At 38.8% G+C, this 19,229-nt stretch overlaps 1 protein-coding gene across 2 annotated transcripts in view; it reads left to right on the top strand.

Moving 5' to 3' along the window:
- The window catches only part of ATP6V1C1 (ATPase H+ transporting V1 subunit C1), a 33,684-nt gene extending 14,929 nt beyond the window's left edge, over window positions 1-18,755 (top strand). The window contains exons 1-13 of one of the 2 annotated variants that reach the window (XM_069005278.1): window positions 753-847; window positions 4,155-4,337; window positions 5,286-5,353; window positions 6,461-6,546; window positions 7,258-7,352; window positions 11,050-11,141; window positions 12,225-12,323; window positions 13,653-13,721; window positions 15,072-15,164; window positions 15,253-15,346; window positions 15,874-15,971; window positions 17,103-17,229; window positions 18,143-18,755. In XM_069005278.1, the coding sequence (XP_068861379.1) occupies window positions 4,206-4,337; window positions 5,286-5,353; window positions 6,461-6,546; window positions 7,258-7,352; window positions 11,050-11,141; window positions 12,225-12,323; window positions 13,653-13,721; window positions 15,072-15,164; window positions 15,253-15,346; window positions 15,874-15,971; window positions 17,103-17,229; window positions 18,143-18,238 (1,149 nt within the window). In that variant the 5' untranslated portion in view covers window positions 753-847; window positions 4,155-4,205 and the 3' untranslated portion in view covers window positions 18,239-18,755. Of the gene's footprint in view, window positions 1-752; window positions 848-4,154; window positions 4,338-5,285; window positions 5,354-6,460; window positions 6,547-7,257; window positions 7,353-11,049; window positions 11,142-12,224; window positions 12,324-13,652; window positions 13,722-15,071; window positions 15,165-15,252; window positions 15,347-15,873; window positions 15,972-17,102; window positions 17,230-18,142 lie in introns of those variants that run through there. The other variant, XM_069005279.1, reaches the window with a different exon arrangement.
- Window positions 18,756-19,229: the final 474 nt, after the last annotated feature.

The following is a 19,229-nucleotide window of genomic DNA, read 5'->3' on the forward strand; positions in this document are numbered from 1 at the left end:
TGGAGCACAAGTCCTGTGAGGAGCAGCTGAGAGAGCTGGGGGTGTTTAGCCTGGAGAAAAAGAGCCTCAGAAGTGACCTTTTCGCTCTCTACAACTCCCTGAAAGGAATTGTAGCCAGGTGGGGGTCAGGCTCTCTCCCGGGTAATAGGCAGTAGATCAAGAGGACATGGCCTCAAACTGTGCTGGGGGAGGTTTCGGTTGGACATTAGTAGGAATTTCTTCACTGGGACGGTGACTGAACAGCAGAATGGATTGCCTATGCCCAAGGAGGTGGTGGAGTCACCGTCCCCAGAGGTGCTTAAGGAAAGACCGGATGTGGCACTCAGTGCCGAGCACTGATGTACACGGTGGTGTTCAACACTGGTTGGACTCGATGACCCTAGAGGTTTTTTCCAATCTAAATGTTTCCTTGACTCTGTAATTCTGTGATCTCAGGAAAATCTACTGGCGGCAGCAAGAACAAATACACACGCTTTCAAACCCGTCCATCCTTCTCTGCCCTAAGGGCAGAATCATACAAAGCCTTCTTGACACGGGGCCGCCCTGAGCCACATGTGGGCTTTCACACTAATTCCCTAATCAAGCCCAGATTAATCAGAAGTGCCCGGGCCCTGAGGCCATCGGTGTCCCGAGGTGCCCAGGCGAGCCCCGACTGCGGAGAGCACAGGAGGACACCAGGGCGAGCCTCGAACCCGCGCCTCACCGGACCCGTCAGGCACTGCGCCGCGGCGTCACAGCGCCTGCTCCCGCCCCTCGAGCCCAGCGCTGCGGCGGCGTCAGCTGACCGCGGGTCACGTGACCCGGCGGCGGGTGAGCGGGCGGAGGCGCCGGGGATGGAGCAGTGACGGTAACGCCGGGGCCGGGGAGGGGGCAAGGGACGGGAAGGAGGGAGAGACAGACAGACAGACAGACAGGCAGGCAGGCAGGCAGGCAGGCAGGCAGGCAGACAGACAGACAGGTAGGTAGGTAGGTAGGTAGGTAGGTAGGTAGGTAGGTGTCTGGGCTACCCCGAGCGGCTACCGCAGCGCCCCGGCCTCCCCCGGCGCCGAGCCGCGCAGGGCCTGGCATGAAGGGCAGCTCCGGCCGGGCCCGGCGGTACCGCGGCTCCCAGGGCTCTGCTGGGCCTCAGGGCCGCCAGGCCACCGCTCTGCCGCCGCGGGGGGTGTTTACCTCGGGGAGGGCGAAGTGACAGCGCGGCCTGCGGAGCCCGAGCCGGCGGCTGCCGGGCTGTGGGAACTGGCATCTAATAATCCCTGTGATCCAGGTCATCGGCTCCGTGGGGAGCGAGGGCAGCGCCCCCCGCTCCTGGTGCCAGCCCCAGATCGCCTCCGCACGAGCGTGGGGACTCCCCGTGGCGCAATCTCCCCGGCTTCCTCGTTGTGGCCGCTTCTGTTTATGAAACGTGGAGGCCAAGCGCCAGAAGTGATTTCTGAAAGCGAGCTTGAAGAAGTGACACCCTGGGGACTTAGTGCCAAGTCACATTAGTAAATTGAGCTTTACTACTGAGCTAAAGAGAAGCAATTGTCCCCTGCCCCTTGCCCTCTTTTTTTTCTGAAAAATGCAATGCCGTAGTTGAGATTTTGTTTTGACATCACTGTATATTTTTCCAGGTACAGCACTGAAAACAGTTGTTCATAGGTTTTATTTAGATTATAGTATACTGCATGCAAGGTTTTTTCTGTGGAAATCCATTTTCCTAATAACATAGGGTTGAAGTAGTGTACATTACAAAAAAGTGCTGGTCGTAGAGGTACATGGTGTGAACAACAGTTACATATTCTTATTGCTTATTCTGGGTTTTATTTTGAACACTTGGTATTTCCTGCTTTATCCTGTGGTTCTTTTCTTTAAATTGCTTGGCTTTCATTTAGTGGGTCTGTATGTATTTTTTGTCTGACCAGCATTTGTATCTGTTTTTCTAACCATTCTATAGCACTTCTCCTTTCTTCACTTCTTGTTTGGTATTCTCCATTGTTTTGATTTCAAGCCCCCTCATGTAAAACACTTAAAACTCTTCTACCAAGCTTCTTCTTCCCTTGTGTGCATTTGATAATACCTCCATTTTACCTGGAATGGGAAATCATCTTCTTTCCCATGGGTATTAGAAATGGAACAGAGCTTCAGAAAAACCAACCACACAGACAAAAAATGGTGAGGGAGAAAGGGAAGAGAAGTCCAGTGACTTAATGATTCCTGGGAGCTGCAACTGTTCCACCTGTGCCACTTCTGGAAACTTTATAAATATTCTTTATAGAGTACTGATGTTTGTGGAAAATATGAGAGTGCAATGTTCCGTGTGTCTTACTGAGTAGGATTCTGGATTTCTGTGTTATGGCTCTTCTGTCTTTGATATTTGCGAATTGCTGCTGCCACCACCTAGTTTGTTTATCCAACATTTATTCTACAGCTTTTTCTAGTCCTAGTCTAGTCAAATCCAGACAAAAACAATTTAAAGCTTTTACACTCTGAGTGTGTATGTAGTGGTAGATGAGCTGTAGTGGTTTCTCCCAGAGTAGGTGAAGTTTACTGTAAACTTGGCTGTGCCTTTTATGGGGCCAGAGTTCAGTGAAGTGTAGGAAAACCTCTCATATGCACCAAGTCTGGCATGTATTAAGGAAGGTAATGCATCATAGCAGTCTGAATAAGAGGAAATTTCATTTTGTTCCAAATCATTGATAATTAGTAGACCTCCTGCAGAGACCTGTTATGTGAGATAATCCAGTTGGTGCTAAACAAAGAAGCCCTGTAGCATAGTGATGACTGATGTTGTGTGTCTGGTCTTGTAAATATTCTGATTTCTGGATTACCTCTACCTGCCTTGGCATCATCTGCGTTTGGGTTTGTAGCACTGCTGTGCTGTGCTTGGTGGTGCAGTGTCAGACATCACAGAGTGCATGGTATCAAGGGCCTCAGTAACTGGGTGTCATCATCTCCTGCTGTAAACAGGACCCCTTAAGTCCAAGGGGGATGGCTGCTATGCCAGGCTGTGCTTCATGATAATAATTTAACAGCTGGTAAACTTCAGCTTTAGGCTTTCTGAGTAGCTGAGCAAAAGAATCAGCAATCAGGCCTATTTTTAGCTCACCTGGAATTTCACCACCCTTGATAACTTGCTGCCCCTAGAATGAATACACAGATGAAGGACCTAGGCATGTTGTTTTGGGCAAAGTTTGCTACCACATACTAGTTCTAGCAAACACAACTTTTGATTTGTTCTCCCTCAAAAAATTGAGTGCTGTAGTCTATGCTCATGAAATGTAGGTTAGTCTCTATTCATTCAAAGCTGCTACAGAAGACATTGCAGATATCAAAATTTGACATTTAGATTCTGTCAAGGTACTCTTTGATTTCGTTCTTCACTCCCTTATTAAAAAAATCCAGTAACTCTCAGTCAGCTGCTTCTGCTTCTTAGTGACAAAAGAACATCTATACTCTTAACTTCCTGAGCTTGACTGCAAAGTAAACCAACATCATTTGTATTTAGTACCCACACTTTCTTGACTAATGCCAGTGTGTGTAATATTATTGATGGTCTTCAGTGATAACAGAGATATCAAGACTAGAAAGTGTCCTCCTTTTTGTTGAAATTTTTAGCCACCGGGAGAACCTTCTTTACTTAAAAGAATAAACTAGATTTTATTGCATTTAAATAATTTCCAGCATTTACTTACTTTAAAACACTGTCCTAATCTGAAAGATGTTTGGAAAAGATAAGTCAGAGTTGAAATTTGTTCGGTTTTTCTTATTTTTTCTCTGATGTGCTTAGAAAAAGTTGTTTTTTGTACAGACGCTGGAAAACGTATATAGCTATGAAAATATAATTTGGGTCCTGTTTTATTTGATTTATTTTCAGTTAGATTGTTTGCTTGTTGTCTTTCTGTGAAATTACAGTTGAAAGGTGCTAATGTTGCAAACTCAGCCCACTTTAACATACAGGATGGGCAGTTTAAAAAGATTTTCCAGCTGTGTAAATGTGACTTGGAAGATAGGAAAAAATGAGTTTGAAACCACATGATACTCCTGGTAAAATCTGTTGCAGTGACTGGAACTGCACTTTAGTAATGTGTAATGAGATGTTTTTCTTCAGGCAAAGCTTTGACTGCTGTACTAATGGCAGATGTTTTTTCTTCTTTCCGTTGCTTCCCTTCTGCTAGCATCTTGCCTTTATCTTCAGAATCAACAAACATCAAGATAAAGGCACAAAAATGACTGAGTTTTGGCTGATTTCTGCTCCTGGGGAAAAAACCTGTCAACAGACATGGGAGAAGCTACATGCAGCAACTACAAAACATAACAATCTTTCTACTAATTCAAAGTTCAATATTCCGGACTTGAAGGTATGTAAACCCTGTGTCATGTCCTAAGAAGTGTGTTTGTTTTGCATCATCTTTGTTTCTCTAGATTAAAACTTGCAGACATTTTAGAGAGAACAGCTGACTTCTCTTGATGTTTGTGTGTGGATCTAAGAAATAATTCAGACAACAGTTACCTTTTTTTCTGAACTTCTGAGTTAGTTGTTCATTCTGTAAGTTTTCAAGATTCAGCAACCTGTGTTCTTTCAGCTACTAAAGCAGTTTTTCCAAGGATGGTAGTCTTGATCTCATAGTGGTAGCGGTTACTTGGAGAAGAAAAATGGGAACTTGTGATCTGATTATTGAGAGTTTCCTTTGACTGTTTTGTTTCGCCTTTTTTTAAAATTATTTAAATTATAAAATTCATCTGAATTGTCTGCTCCTTTTCTGTCTGAGGTACTGTGAAAAGGCTCAAATTAAAATGCAGGAGTTGATCAGACAGCTGCTCTGCTGGATATTCTATTATCCAAGATGCAAAAAGTCCAGACTCTTGTTGGTCTGATTGCTGCAGTACTCTTGTATTGTCAAAGTTTTCAATGTCCAGATTGCCTCAAGTGCTGAGATTCCTGATCAGTGAAATTTCGCATTTCATCTAAAGTAGTAAATTAAATGCTGAAACAATTGCCTTGTGAAAAATACAGCCAATTCATAGTATAGACATTGTTTTAACATGTTTTGGATGGCTGGATTGCAGAACTGAAACTGAGCACCAAACTAGTGAGTTAGATCTGATCCTGTGGTGCTTTGATGGGGGGTGTCTTTAACAAATGAAACACAGTGTGACTTTGGTAAATCAAGATGTCTGAGATCTTAGAGTCCAGCATTTTATGTAGTTCTGCAGAGCTATGTGTTGGGGAGATGTAGCTTTTACTGTTAGTTGGTTCTATCTATGTTTATATACATCTGCTTATGCATTTCGATCTTTGCTTCTAGGTTGGCACACTGGATGTTTTGGTTGGTTTGTCAGATGAGCTGGCTAAACTGGATGCGTTTGTGGAGAGGTAACAGTTTATTTTTACTAGGGTGCAAAGTATTAGAATAATGATGTGATGGTTTGCTGAGTCCTGATAACGCACAGGTTATTTTCACCATTTTTTGTATCACGGTGATCCTCTGGAGGCAGTCAGCAAGCTAAGATTTAAGAATGCCAAGATGCTGGTTTTCACAGTATCTGTTCTTGAAAAAAAGAAAAACAATCTGAACTTCTTATGGAATAGTGGGACGTTATGCATTGAGGACGGATGGTTCTCCCTATAGTAGTGCTGTGTGCTGCTGGGTCCTGGAGAATTGTTAACAATTGGGCCTGACAGCTGCAGGAAGTAGTGATGAAATGAAGTAAAAGCTTGTTCTTTTAGCAGGAGTACTGTTTACACACTTTGAAAAAGTAACCATGTAATTTCCTAATCCATAGAAATGCTTAAACAGTATTAATATTAAAATGCAAAACCTATTAATTTTGAAGAAACTAATGGCCTTTTGAGAGTGATTTTGAGCAAAAGTAGCAAAATTTCACATAACCAGAATTTATGGAGCCATCTTCTGTTTCAAGGAGAGAAATCTTAAGTAGATGCTTTTAAATAGAAAAGGAAACTATTTGGCCTGGCACGTTTGAATAATATTATACGTGTCTTTTCTAGTTAGGAAGGCAGGTCTTGAGTGTCAGATTGCATTGTCAGGGTTGCCTTGTGTTTGGTTTGGATTAGTGGTGATTTCTACCTCACTATGTATTTCTAGAAAGGAGTTAGAATTTTGGAAGTAGAACAGACTTCAAAAAAAGTTTTGCCGTATATAGTGACATTACACTTGAACTCAACACCAATATGAGGGACCTAGCCTCACCTTGTTGAGAACTGATGACTAGCAACACTAGAGAAGATTTTAAATAAAGTTGTGGAATACTTCTGGGAAGTTGGTCTCCTTCAGATACTGAGTGCAGCTTGTGCTCTCAGAAAGCTTGAATGTAGAGCAATCATCATCCTTGTTTGATCCAGTCATTTTTGATCCAGTCTCAGGCAATTTAATATCAGTTTTATGAATGGTATTTCTCAAATAGCAGGTTTGGGGTTTTGGGGTTTTTTAAAAACATATCTTTATCTTTCATTTTTCAGTGTTGTAAAGAAGGTGGCCCAGTATATGGCTGATGTTCTAGAAGACAGTAAAGACAAAGTTCAGGAGAATCTTCTGGCTAATGGAGGTAAAGTGTTAACCATGATATCCTAATGTCTCCTAAGACTGTAGAAAGGAAGGTAATGATCCTGAAACTTACTGAGGTACAAGGAAGCCAAGTACAAGGGGCTGCACCTGGGTCAGGGCAACCCTCAGTGTCAATGCAGGTGGGGATGAAAGGATTGAGAGCAGCCCTGCTGAGAAGGACTTGGGGATGCCAGTGTGTACTTTATTTCAGTAAAGAGCTGCACTTTTCTCTGAATCAATATTTTATTTTCAAAGCCATTTAATAGAATTTAACACAGCTTGTATTGGTGCAAGAGAGGCTAATGTAAGTGGATAAGGGCTTGGAGTAGTGTCTTTCATAGATAGCTTTACAAACTGTCACTTCTGGTGAGCCACATGGTCATTGCTGCCTTTTTTGCCATCATAACCGTCCCTTCTCCCACCCATTTTTCACACAGAGCAAGAAATAGTTGCTCTTATCTGTAGTTCTCCAGCCATCCTTGACTTGGTAGTAAATATCATTTAGGGTCTACAGAGGTGGATAAACCAATATCTGAAGGCAGAGGTCATGGATAACTTAGCACTTGTTTATTTTCAAATTTCTTAAGCAATAGGGTCCACACATCGGAAGGTCCAGTCTGTTATGGTTCTGTTCTGTTACATCAGTTCTACATGGAATATAATACAGTAGTCTTTTTATTGTCTATCTTAACAAAGTTCTTTAAAATTTTAGTTGACTTGGTCACCTATATAACAAGGTTCCAGTGGGATATGGCCAAATACCCAATCAAGCAATCCTTGAAGAATATTTCAGAAATTATTGCAAAGGTAAGGTAATTTGTTTTATAAAACTTCCCTATTTGAACGTGAGATATTTGTGCACAAAACTTGTTCTTAAAGCTATTTGTCTTAGTCAGGTAACAATAGTAGTGAACTTTGTAGCAGTTAGTAACCAAAGAAGTACATTAGGATGTGGATAGGATTTGGAGAGTGCTCCCTGTAGGCCATCATGCTGTGCTGATTTTTGTTTCCTAGGATCACTGAGTTAACAAATAAATAGCCAGCAAACGATGTTTACATTTAAGTTTTGCTGTACTAGCATATTGTTTGTCTGATGTTCTCAAACCTTGTGGGCTGTTAGCAGTGAACCAGGGAACTTATTTACATTCTGGAAGCCATGACGCTCAGTTGTGAGGGGAGAAATAAGCCTTCATTGTTAGATGTAAAGAAAGTCATTTGAGAGTTGTCATGCATTCCCTCATCTTTACTTTGGCAAAGTGTTTCATACACGGAGGATTTCATTTGCTTTGTACTTGCTTGTGAGCCTAGACAGGGTCCTCAGCAGTGACTGATTCAGACAGTGAGAGAGTTCTCTGTAAGCAACCCTTGCTTTAAGATCTTCCCAGCCTCTTCAGGTTTTTTTATTTCCCTTCCGTGTTTTCTGTAATCTGCAGTCTGGCTCTTGGAACTGCCTGTGTCACTAACTGGAAATACATAACTTGGAAAAAAGAAGCGGCTGTTCTGGGTACTTACAGGGATAGTCTTTGGTGATGGATATGTAGGGACTGTAATGGGGTTGGGATGGGGGTAAGTGCTGGCAGACTTGTGCTTTGCTATAACTGCAGACTCCTGAAACTATTACATTATTTTTTTGCAGATATTACAAAATCTCAATATATGCTACAAGGCTGACTGAGAAGGCAATTAGTACTTTCATTTTTAATATTTTCTTTGGGACTATCACTGTATCTTGAATTTATTTCACAAATTACATTTAATAAGTATTCCTGGAAAACATCTGCAGTGTGGCCTTTTGTTGAAGGATCACTGGCTGTCTTACTGCTCTGAAGATTTGCACATTAAAAATATCTCACAGATATAAAATAATAATATCTGTCACTAGTACATAATAGTTGCTTCTTCAGAAGAAGGTATCCAAGTGAAGCACTGAACTTTTTACTGCTGTTATAGTATAGCACTTGTTTTTGCAGTAATTAAATATGTTGAAAAAGAAACAAAGGACATGAAGAGCTATGCCCTTCATTGAAAATTATCAAGGATTTAGTGTATGTTATTCTATGTCCTGAAGTTTGCTAGATAAATAATCTGCTTCAGCAAAGTTGTACTCTAGAATCTGAACTTAACTGTCTTATATTCCTTATCTACTTCAGAGTCCTCACTGAACTATTAGGTTGGATAGTAAATGCAGAGAAACAGGTCTGCTGGAGTTCAGCCTGAGACATCCCGTTGAGGGTTTCCATTTCTCTTCATGTTTAGCTGTACTTGTATTCTATAGGGACAGCTTCAGGACACCTATGTCATAAATCTGATTTCAAATAGTTTATAAAATATTTTCAACTGTGAGCCATAGATGTGTGTCTCTAAAGTAGGGAAGAGAAGGAAGATGACTGAGGATGCTTTATGTTCTTGTAGAAATGACCCCTAGGAGATCATATCACCAGACTTGAAGCAGTTTTGACCCAAGGCAGAAAGAGTCCTGGCAAAGATAAAATCTTCATGTTAATCACATGCCAAAGTGAAGATATAGGAAAATTGTTAGAGCTACATTAATTAAAATCTGTGAAGCCTTTTGACATGTTGATGTTAAATAATTTGGAAAGCTTGTCAAATCATGAATTACTACTTTTCCTGTATGGTTTTATATCATCTTCCCTCACTCAGGCAGCAGATTGTGATGTCTGTCAAAATGAGTAATGGCAGTTGCAGTGGGGAGTTTGTCAGTTGAGAAGAAATTACAGCAGTGTTAGAAACATTTAAAATGAAATGAAATCTACTGAAACTATCCATCAAGGTTTTTCAGCTTTTAACTTTCAGAAGTTCTGTGAACCCCAGTGTCAATATAGAAGACTTTGGAGTTGGCATCTGTGCTATATGAGCACTGTCACTTAAGTCATTCTTTGAATTTGAAATTAGTCATCAGACTTATGCAAGGAGACAACGACAATATTTTTACTGCCCTAGTCCAACCTTTTCAGCAAGCCAGGCATCCACTGAAGTACAACAGCTCAGTTCTATGGCTACAAGAAGACACTCATGTATTGCCAATGACTGCATAAGTGGATTAAATATCTGGGATTGCTTTGTGTAGAAATAGGCTCACTATGTTAGATTGGCACTTTCTTTAGCAATACTGTGAGTCTGCCTCCTTTTGCAATGACCTTTGTGAGTTACTCACGAATTCAACTCCCAAAAGGAAGTTTGTATTGTTGCTTCATCTGGTAATTTTACAAAAATTTATTTTCAAGAGCTCCATTGTAACATTGGAGTTTGTGGTTCTGTATTCCCTAACATTCAATAGGAAGCAAAGCTGGTGGTTTTGTACAGTAAACTTCAGTCAGTGTAGCAGTAACAGGTTTTGGTCTAAGCAGTCATCTTTCAAAAGACTACTGACTCTACAAATGAGAGCAGTTAGAGTATTGTCAATTAGGAAATGGTGAATAGGTTTGTAAAGGCAGTGTTTGGTATCAATGGTGTTTGGGTTTTGTCATTAAGTAATGCATAGTTAGACTGTTATTGAAAGTGTTGATCCTTGGAAAAGGCAGAGGGGAAGGTTATCAGTCTGAGAAAAAGCTGAAATGCACAAAGGTACTAGCTTAATATCTTCTGATTAATTTTCCCCTTAATGCTGTCTTCTAGATGTAACACAAACACCTTTCTTTTTACTTTTTGTAGTATAAAAAAGTTTTCATGAAGGTATATGCCTTGGGTGACACCTGCTGAAATGTTCTGCATTCTTTGCTAAAGGTTGTATCAGTCAAAGGATTTAAATAGCCTTAAGTACTCCTCTTTAATTTTGCCATTTTCAGAGTATTTTGTCTGAAGCATTGCTGTATCTGTAAAGGTGGAAGCTGTTAATATGTTGCCACACAAAACAAACAGAATGTTCAGGCATTTGGTGACTTCCTGCTAGTCAAGCCAATTTAGGTGTTACCATAAACAAGGTCACTGTTAATTAAGTGACCTTGCTTTTAAGAGAGATTTATTTTGTGGAAACAAAATCATATCTGGATCTCCAAGCTGAAGTGTTTTATGGAAACAAAATGTTTTGTCAGTGGTCTAAGTAGAAATAAAGGGAGAGTTCCTTAACTGTGTTAAGGAACTTGTGCCTGGGAGCTTTTATGTGCTTGTACCTCCATACTACAGTGAGGAGGCAGTGAAGGAGGCAGTGGGCAGCATTTTAAAGCCAGACCAACACTGTGCCACGTTCTTTCAGTTACCCAGCTGTTACTGAGTGTGTTGATTTTAAAACACTTCCTTGTAAAGGGTACACGCCAATACGAGTACAGCTGGGTGTTTAAGATGTACTAAAGTGCTTCATTTGTTTTGTATTCTTCCACTTACTGCCAAGTTATCTAGCTAGGAATGAATCATTTTTGGTAATCATGCTAATTAAGCCATCCTTCTCAAATCCATCCTCCAAGATTTACTTGAGCAGCAATTGCAAGGTGAACATAAGTTCTATTCTAGTTCTTTAGACACAGTTCCTTTTCTTTTCATTTTTAAGGGAGTAAACCAGATTGACAATGATCTAAAAGCAAGAGCCTCGGCATACAATAATCTGAAAGGGAATCTTCAGAATTTGGAAAGAAAGAATGCGTGAGTTGTATTGTTTTTTTGCTAATGTTGTGTGGGAATGTTATCTAAGCACAGAAACTTAATAAAATGTGGAGTGATACAGGCTCTAAGCTTAATATATTTTTGAAGTGTTTATCAATCTTGAAGAGCAGGTGTCATAAAAGAACATTTATTACCAGCTGGCTGGTTGGTGTTAACTGACTTGTGACTGAAAAGCAATTAAGAAATCACAAAAGCATGTACGAATAGCATAAATTGCTGGAATGTTTGAGAGGAGCTTGCTGTTAGTGGTGTGTAACGCTGCTACTTATGTGTCTTGTCTAAACAAGAAAGTCTTTCCTTCACTCCAACTTAACTGGTTTTCTTCCCTCAGAATTTACCAGCAGAGACAGCTGTTGTGTACATGCAGATAATAAATTAAACAAGGACTGCCTGTTGTCTTGTCACGTACATATGATGATTATCTGAAGTACAGTTGCAGTACAGTAGTTCTTCTGTGCAAATGTGGTTGATTAATTTACCTGAACCCTGCCATTACAGTGAATGGCACAAGCCTGATGGCTGATTCAGGACCATGGGTCATGCTAATGACAGTATGTGACAAGCTGTTTTAGGAGTGAGCCATAAATTCTGGGCTAAGCCATGGCAGTTTGTCAGCTGAACACCATTAAATCTATGTACATTCTTGGTCTTTTATGACTAGGAGGAAATACACTGCTTTAAGTTTTTATTGATGTTCTGTATGTAGATCTGTTCTAGGTTAGTTATAACTCTGAGGCTCCATATACTAGAATCCGCAGTTAATGGTTTTAATGGTTCTTGTGGTTTTAAATAACTTCTAAAAAGAAAAGTTGGCCACTTAAGCATGTGACGTATTTGCAATATGGAAATGACGCACAGCAGTGGAGCTACTGATAAAAATTTCAGTGACTTTGGACAGTGAGATATAAAATGCATGTAAGGACATTTTGTTTGCTCTGCTAATAGCAATTGTGTAGGTAAAATGTCTTTTTGAGAATGCTGTATTATCAAGCACTGGAAACTTACCAGACAAATTAAATTTTTAAACGTGTAATTGTTCTGGCTGTCTTTGTTTCTCTGCAGGGGAAGCTTGCTAACCAGAAGCCTTGCTGATATTGTAAAGAAAGAGGACTTTGTACTTGATTCAGAATATTTGGTCACATTATTAGTGATTGTACCAAAGTAAGTTTATTCATCCTAAGATCAGAACACAGTAAGAAATATAAATCGAATAATAGATCTTACAACCTTATAATACTGTAAGAATGACATCTGAATTTACTTGGGGCTTTCCTGGATGAGCAAATAGAACTGTTAAGATGCTCAGTAGAAACAAGCGAGCCTCTGAGCCTGAGTTCCCTTGTTCACAGAAACTCATCATAAGGACTGCTGAGTGCTCATGAATTTCTTGAAGAAACTGGATATTAGATTTATGTCTGTTATCCAGTGTTTGCTATGACTAGCCATGTTCCAGATGGTATCCTTATGGAAATGAGTGCTGAGTACATGACTTGTTTTACATTAGAAGGCTTAATCATTAAATTATCCTGGTTAGGACTATGCCAACTTTCACCACTTAGTGAGTGAACTCTTTGCTGCTTTGCTCTGCACATTTTTAGATTGCCTGAACACTTGATTTTTTTTTTTTTTTAACTTACCTAAGTCTTTACCATTGGAACTCTGTTTATGTCATGTCAAAGGCTTGCTGGGTAACAGGCTGTTCTTATTTGAAATATTTAAACAACAGAAACCCCATCTTTTCCCCTGTCCAAGGAAAGTGGTGATACAGATGCCCTAAAAACCCTTGTAAAATGAGAAAATGGCCCTTAGACTCTCTTTTTGGGGCTGCGAGCAAAGAGAGCTTTTAACTCACAAAAAGCCCACTGCCTCTCTTTACCCCAGGAACCATTAGAGTCTGCCACATGTCAAACTATGGTGAAGGAAACACAGTTTTGCAGTGTCTTTAGCAGAAAGCAGGTGGTTAGTGCATCTCAGCTGTTACTTTTCCTTTGTTGTTTTTGCTTTCGAAAGGATAGAACCTCTTCACAACCAACTACAGAAAGGCAGGGCTTCCAAAATTCCCAGTCCTTCAAGCAAGTGCAGGACTCTAGGGAACCTGTTCATAATTGTGGAAAAAGTATTCCTATTAGTAACTCAAAAGAGCAGAGTTATGTATGAAGTATGAGGAGTTTCTGAGGAACCTCGACAGTTAATTCCATTTGGTCCATCTGTACTTAATGATGAATGGTTAAGTTTCAGAGTTCTTTGATTTAAAAATGTTGCACTTGTAAACTGACATGAAGACTGAAAATATGTACTTTTGCTATTGCTATAGTTTATTTGTCAATAATTATAAAAACAGCATGAGGAGAACTGAGCGTGTCTTGAGTATTTCTGACAACCTACACCTGAGCTGGAAGATGTGATAATTAAATATTTTTACCTTTTTAAAAAAATCTTGATCCATTAATCTCAGATTAAAAGTCTAACCATAACCTGTGTATTCTCTAGGTTAAATTATAATGACTGGGTTAAGCAGTATGAAACACTAGCAGAGATGGTTGTACCACGTTCGAGCAAGTAAGTTGTTAAATGCTAAATCTCATATTTACATGTGCTGTGTTTTAGGAGTGTTCTTTGTCTAGAGTGACTTTGAATTTTAAAGATTGGTCAAAAATTTGTCAAAATGTCTAGCTTTATAGCTTTATCTGATCAAATCTAATCAGATAATTGAGGAAAGATTCAAATGAACTCTAGGGTTAACAAAGCTATCAAACTTAAATTATGTGAGAAGAGTAAGACAATTGAAAGATTAATCTAATTCTGGTCAGGTGTATTCACCTCCAAGATGGGACATGGTGGAGATCAGCAGCAAATACTGGCTGCTGGCCTGTAAGCTTTAGGTCTGTATTTGGAGGACTTGAAACAAGTTGTATGTACTCTGAAAACTTCTGAAGAATGGAGAACTGGAAGAGTAAATAGTTTTGTTGTGTACAAAGAAAGATAGCTTGTCTCTTTGCATTCCTGGTATCAAGCTGCTGCTAGGTGCTGTGATGGGCAAGACTAAGAGCTTTAAACCACTTTAGCAATCTGGTAACCACGTTGAAGGTAAAGTCCACATGTAGCACAAAGCGTTGGTTTGTGGTTAATTTAAACTGACAGACTGAGGTTTTGATCAGGCAAATCTGATATTGCCAGTTCTGTGCCAGTTAAAAAACCTGAACTTGCTCTGGATAGCTTCACATTTGAGTTGCATCAGCTTGAGCCTAGAAGAAGATCTGCTAATGGCTCTTATTTAATTACTGGGAAACCATGACCTAGGGCTAGCTTAAGGAAAAGTGACTTGTTAAACTGTTATATAGTGCTTGTGCTGAAGACAGTATGACATTGAGGAACAGTCTTAATCTGTTCAAGCTTTTTTTCTTAAGGTAAAGCCTCAAAATAATCAATATTGTTTTTAATTATAAAATAGTAAATCTAGGGGTCATCTTTACAGCCTAAGAAACATTTTCTTTTCCCAACCTGAATCTTTTTAATTTCTGTACTTTTCTATTTCAAATCCATTTCATTTTTCTTTAAAGCACACATTTCTAATGAATTTGCAGTCCCAACTTTTCAGTACTAAACCAGCTTCAGTTCCTTTTTTGTTAAATAATTTTTAATTTGAACAAATATCATAAGAAGTGTTTTTGAGTGATGAAGTCTCTGAATATGAACTGTAATTTGCCATCATTTATGAAGGGAGTAATTAAGAGCAGTCAGTTACATTCTGTATGAGGTGCTTAATTTGGGAACTAAATCCTGTATAGTTATCTACATTTATGTCCTTGCCTTGTAGCAATAAAGTACAACTTGTGGTACTGTGTGACTGATCTGTGCTGACTTGAACCTGATTAATTCTGACACTTGGTTTGTTTTCTTTCTGTGTAGTGTACTCTTTGAGGACCAAGACAGTTACCTTTGTAATGTCACCTTGTTCAGGAAGGCAGTGGATGACTTCAAGCACAAAGCCAGAGAATATAAGTAAGGTTTATTTTGTGTGCGTTCTGTCTCTCATGCTTTGAAGGATCTCTAGATAGGCACTTTTGATTTTTTTCACTTCCAAATGCAGATTTATGGTCCGTGACTTCCAGTACAATGAAGAAGAGATGAAAGCTGATAAAGAAGAAATGAATAGATTGTCAACTGACAAGAAAAAACAGTTTGTAAGTCTTAATAAACTGGTCATTATAGAAGTGTGAGACATCTAAGACTTGTTATTGCTACATAAAAATTTCATGAAGCTGTGATTCAGAGAAAGCATTGTAAGGATGACATGATGTAGCCAGCCTGCCACCCAGCTAATCTGCTCTGTGATAATTGAATTTCCTGCAGCACAAGTGCTCCTCACTGCATTGAACCAAGGGCTGGTATTGCAGCTGGTAATGTTTGGAGTTTGAAAATGGGCAAGTGTTTGAATTACATAATCAGATACTACTAAAATGATCTTTAATATAGTTAGGTCATGGCAACTGAGATGGGGAACTGAAGAGACAATGGGAAGTCTCATTAAATTTCTCTTTACTTAATATCAAAACACTCTTGAGTCATTATGTCCGCAGTGAACTGTCTTTAACTTGTCTTTATTATCGTGGTGCAGATATTGAGTAGATGCTCAAACATGCATAATGGGCTGAGTCTTTTTCTGATGTTTGAATAGCCTAATTATTTTTTTCTCTCTTCTCTTTCACAGGGGCCTCTGGTTCGGTGGCTGAAAGTGAATTTCAGTGAAGCTTTCATTGCGTGGATTCATGTGAAAGCATTACGTGTTTTTGTTGAATCTGTTTTAAGGTAATGAGTGATTTTCTTCCTGGATGTGGTAAGAATTTACATCTAGCTTGGGTTTACCAAACTGAGGTATGTGAGTGCTGCTCTTCTGGCAAGGAGGAAGAAAAAAGTAGGGCTGTAAGACTAGCTGGTGGCAATAGCTCTTGTTGCCAGTTGTAAAATATTTGAGGTAGATAATTGTGTCTCTTCCCCTTGGATAGTCTTTTCACTAGTGCTTTAGGAGTTACAGATACTCTGTAAGTAGCAGGAAGACATACTTGCTGATTTTTAGCTTACTTTATGAGCTGCTCCTAACAAGAACTGACTAGATCTTCTATTTAAATTGGAAACTTGAATAGTTCAGAATAAAAAGTACTTGGGCTTTCAGTAACATAGTTTGGCATCATGAAATGTATGCTTTTTCTTCAAGACATGCCTTTCTAAGACTTTTTTAGTCTAAACTTTTCAGTATTAAACCACTCAATATTCTAACTAGAAAATTTCTCTGCTTTTTTTCTTCATACCTATCCACAAGTGTAGTTACTGGTCAAGAAAACCTGTAATTGTTCTGCAGAGGAAGGACCTTTATTTTTTATAGTTGAAGACGTTCTTGCTGTGGTCAGCAAAGGGAAAGGTGTTTTTAGCCTTTTTGATAAGTTGTCATACAGGAGAAAAACAGAGGAGAAAAATCATGTTAACTTGCATTCGTGCTGCTATGGGCTTATTGTGAAGACAAAACTTGAGTAAAGAAGAAAGCTGAACTTGATTGGAATGTTGGCAGCTGTTTCCACACTCCTAGAAAGGAGGATTACTTTAAGTAGAGACTACATTGTCCACCAAGTGTCGTAAGCAAAGTAAACCGATGGGGTGTTCAAAATTTAGTCTGAGAGTTTAGGTAGCATTGAGAATTATGCTAAATACTCAAGGATTTTAAATTATTTTACAAATATTTAGGCTTCTGTTTTGTTATTTTAAACTTGAATTTCTACTTTTTGATGCCTTATGAATTGTGGACACAGAATGGTTTTGTAAAAGTGGAAATGAGCAGAATTTCCTCTTCAGCAATAGGATTCTTTCTCAGAATAAAATTCTGCTTTGAATTATGAAAGAAGGGTTATTTCAGCATTTCCATGGTTTTCTACTTGACTTCCTCAGGTACGGTTTGCCAGTTAACTTCCAGGCAATGCTGCTTCAGCCTAATAAGAAAACAATGAAGAAGCTGAGGGAGGTTCTGTATGACTTATACAAACATCTTGACAGCAGTGCAGCAGCTATCATTGATGTAAGTATTTTTTAACTGCTACTGGTATGTTTTAACAAAGCAAAAAGTCTATTGGCATCATTCAAAAGCTGTACGTCTCCATATTCTTCATTTTCTCACAGTTAAGGAGAATTGTGTGTCCTTAAAAAAATGCTGCTTCTATTTTACACTTTTGCAAGGCAGATGGTTTAAAGTTGCAATCAATACATTTGAAGAGCTGTCTGGTTTAAAAGTCACATGTGATTTCTTCTTACTGCATTCTTTCCTACTACTTCTGGAAAGATAGAGACTGCAAGTTAGCATAGTAGCCTTCTGCTGAAGAAGGCTGAATCATTGTCAAGATGGAATCAGCCTTTCCATCTGTAGAGGTCTTATTTTCATGTTTAAAACTGGTTTGTTGGGAGGCTTATTCTACTAATTTGCTTTGTATTGAAAAGCATTGATTTTCACAGTTAAAGGTTAACTAAAGATACCATGAGTTTAGTTGAATTAAAAAAGATTCTTATATGGAATGTAATGTATTTCCGGGCCTTTTTGTGGAAAGAGGATGTGAGAAAATTCAGGTGAAAATTAAAGATGCTGAACTTCATGTAACTTCCTGGATCTTTCAGCACCCTATAACATTCTTATCAGTAACTGACCGTGTTGAGATGTAGTAGTGATGATGTGTTTACTATAGGAATGGATGTGAATTATTGATACAGAACTACTTAGATTTTGAAAAAGCACTTTGCACTTAATTGTGAAAAATACTGCTAGTCATTTGTCAAAGTTCTAACTTTATCTGTTATTTAAACAGTCACTTGAACGTGAAAATTTAAGCTTGAAGTCTTACCTGGCCTATTTGCTTCTAAAACATATGAATATTTCATTTACTTCTTAAAAGGAGTCTGAATTGTAAGAGTATAACTGGTTTCAAAACTTTTATTTGCAGGCAACTATGGATATTCCAGGTTTAAACCTCAGCCAACAGGAGTACTACCCATATGTGTACTACAAGATCGATTGTAATTTGCTGGAATTCAAGTAAAAGTTCCCTAACATGACAATCTTCTCAGTGTTGGTGTAAACAAACAGAAGTGAGGTTGAAGTAACAGTAATACTTTTAACATTCTACTAATCATATGCTTGCTTCTTATGTTAGGTGAATTGAACACACTGTGGTCCATCTCTAGACATTTTCTTTTTAAAGAACAGTGTAGGTAACCAGCTTTTAATCGACTATGTCTGTAAATGTATATTGAGAGAATTGAAGTATTTATAAACAGAGTGATTTATTTAAGGAAAAGCTTATCCCTCTTTCATATGGTGGTCTGTGTTAATTCCATTTATCGTTGTTTATAAAAAAACTTGTTTACAGAAGAATAGTGTAAATGTTCATGGCCATTTTGTTCATTTGATTTAGTAGATACAACTGTGTTAACGTTGTTGAACTGTGATGTAAAGTATGTAAAATTGGTATGAAATCGTGCTTTCTGAATGGTTTAAAATTACAATTGATGCACTGTAAACACAGGGAAAATAAACATACCTGTGCAAATGTGTCACTTTCTTGTACCACATAAAATTGCAGATACTTGTGTCTAAACTGAAGCAGTGTGTTAAGTCTTTAACGGTGCTGCATCCTGCATGCACTGGTACAGAAATGCAATTGGCTTCAGCACAAGTACTTTTAAGAGATGCAGGAATTAGTTTTACTTTGTGCAGAAATGCTCAAGTATGTTTTTTGACCACTACATGTATGTATGAATGTTTTTCATGTTTATATCTTTGTGACTCTAAAGAAAAGACATGAGACAATTATTGGGAGGATGGTGGCAAGCTGGGATGCTAACAAGCTAGGCTGAGCTGGTATTTTTTGATAATTCTTTCTTATTTTCAATCACTTGAAGCTTGAGACTATTTTATGGCTTTGAATACTGTGCTCACTTTTTTTGGCAACATATGTTCTACCACACAGGGAGTATGACGGCTTCCTTTTCATGTGTATAGAGAGGAATTGTTTATTTCAGTAGCAGCTA

This window comes from Aphelocoma coerulescens, chromosome 2, assembly GCF_041296385.1.
Source record: "Aphelocoma coerulescens isolate FSJ_1873_10779 chromosome 2, UR_Acoe_1.0, whole genome shotgun sequence".
Taxonomy (NCBI): Eukaryota; Metazoa; Chordata; class Aves; order Passeriformes; family Corvidae; genus Aphelocoma; species Aphelocoma coerulescens.